The sequence below is a fragment of the Fulmarus glacialis genome, unplaced genomic scaffold (genome assembly GCF_000690835.1).
Source record: "Fulmarus glacialis isolate BGI_N327 unplaced genomic scaffold, ASM69083v1 scaffold36302, whole genome shotgun sequence".
In the NCBI taxonomy this organism is placed as follows: domain Eukaryota; kingdom Metazoa; phylum Chordata; class Aves; order Procellariiformes; family Procellariidae; genus Fulmarus; species Fulmarus glacialis.
The window spans coordinates 220-1,537 of record NW_009196544.1 but is presented as its reverse complement, the minus strand read 5'-3'; the positions used below and the strand labels follow the sequence as shown (position 1 = coordinate 1,537).

At 64.6% G+C, this 1,318-nt stretch overlaps 1 protein-coding gene across 1 annotated transcript in view; it reads left to right on the top strand.

Annotated features, from left to right (window-relative positions):
* The window catches only part of SLC25A39 (solute carrier family 25, member 39), a 2,058-nt gene extending 1,629 nt beyond the window's left edge, over positions 1–429 (top strand). The window contains exons 7-9 of the mRNA XM_009572235.1: positions 6–48; positions 149–229; positions 311–429. Coding sequence (XP_009570530.1) covers positions 6–48; positions 149–229; positions 311–429 — 243 coding nt within the window. The remainder of the gene's footprint in view (positions 1–5; positions 49–148; positions 230–310) is intronic.
* Positions 430–1,318: the final 889 nt, after the last annotated feature.

The following is a 1,318-nucleotide window of genomic DNA, read 5'->3' as shown; positions in this document are numbered from 1 at the left end:
TGAAGGCCCAGCGGCAGATCGAGCTGGGAGACAGCGAGGTGCACCCAGGTGAGGGGCTGGGCTGCGGACGGATGCCTGGGGGGCAACCAGAACTCCCCAGTGGTATGTGGGCATCCCCAGCCCCTCACCCGCTCCCCTCTCCCCTCAGTCACAGCCTCCAAGCCTTCCTCCACCTGGCTACTCATGCGGCGCATCCAGGCCGAGTCTGGCACCCGGGGGCTGTTTGCAGGTAAGGTCGTGCCCCCTGCCCCGGGCTGGGGTTTACTGGTGCTCTGGTGTCACCGAGGGGCTAACGGGGTTGTCCTTGCAGGCTTCCTGCCCCGTGTCATTAAGGTGGCACCTGCCTGTGCCATCATGATCAGCACCTACGAATTTGGCAAGACCTTTTTCCAGAAGCTGAACCAGGAGCGGCGGCTGCGCGGGTTGTGAGCTGGGGCTGAGGCAGGGCTGGGTGCGGCCGGTGCCCCGGGGGACGCTGCCAACCCTGCTCCCGGCGAGGCAACCCGGGGGCCGGAAACCGCACCCGGCTCAGCAAACCGCACTCGGCTGTGCAAAGCCCAAGTGCCTTCGTGCTGCGCTCTGCCTCCCTGCTGCCTGCGCACAGAGGAAGGGCCAGCCCGGCCCTGCTCTCCATCCCAGCTGCACTGGGAGACATCTGTGCCTGCTGCTGTGACGCTGGGGGGGATGTGGAGTTCCCTGTGCTCATCCCTTGAGGTTGGACAGATGCTGCTGCTGGATTCACGGACGCTCTGCCCCGGGAGACTTGGCAAGGCAAGAGATGGGGCTCTGGCGAGGACCAAACCCTCGGGGGCTTCTCTGTGTGCCTGCCTAGGCCCCCCAGCCCTGCTCCGGCCAGGAGTCTGCCCCTCCTCGCCATCAGTCACGCACAGCGTCCCCTTGCCGGCTCTGCGTGGCACGGGGACGTATCAGGACCACCCTCTCCTTGCCTCTGGACCTCTCCTCCTGCTCAGGGTGTCCCTGTCCCCTGGCAGACCCTGGGCTTGGACTCTCTGTAGGGACAGACCTCGCTGCTGCTCCGGGGGGGCCGGCAGGCATTCTGGCAACAAACCTCTGCCTGTGCCCCATCCCTTCACCGCGAGGGCCTGCCCCAGCATTGTGCCCGGTGTGGGTGCTGCCCCAGCTTGCCCCGGGACTCCAGGGGGGAATTTCTCTTATTTTCTTAAATAAAAGAAATTATTTGTCTCTTAGGGCAAGGATTTCTTTCCTTGCTCCCTGCATGCTGGGGCTGTGGAAGGCATCCCCACAGGTGACAGCCATGTCCCTGCTGCATGGGCACAGTGCTGTCATCCACCAGGTC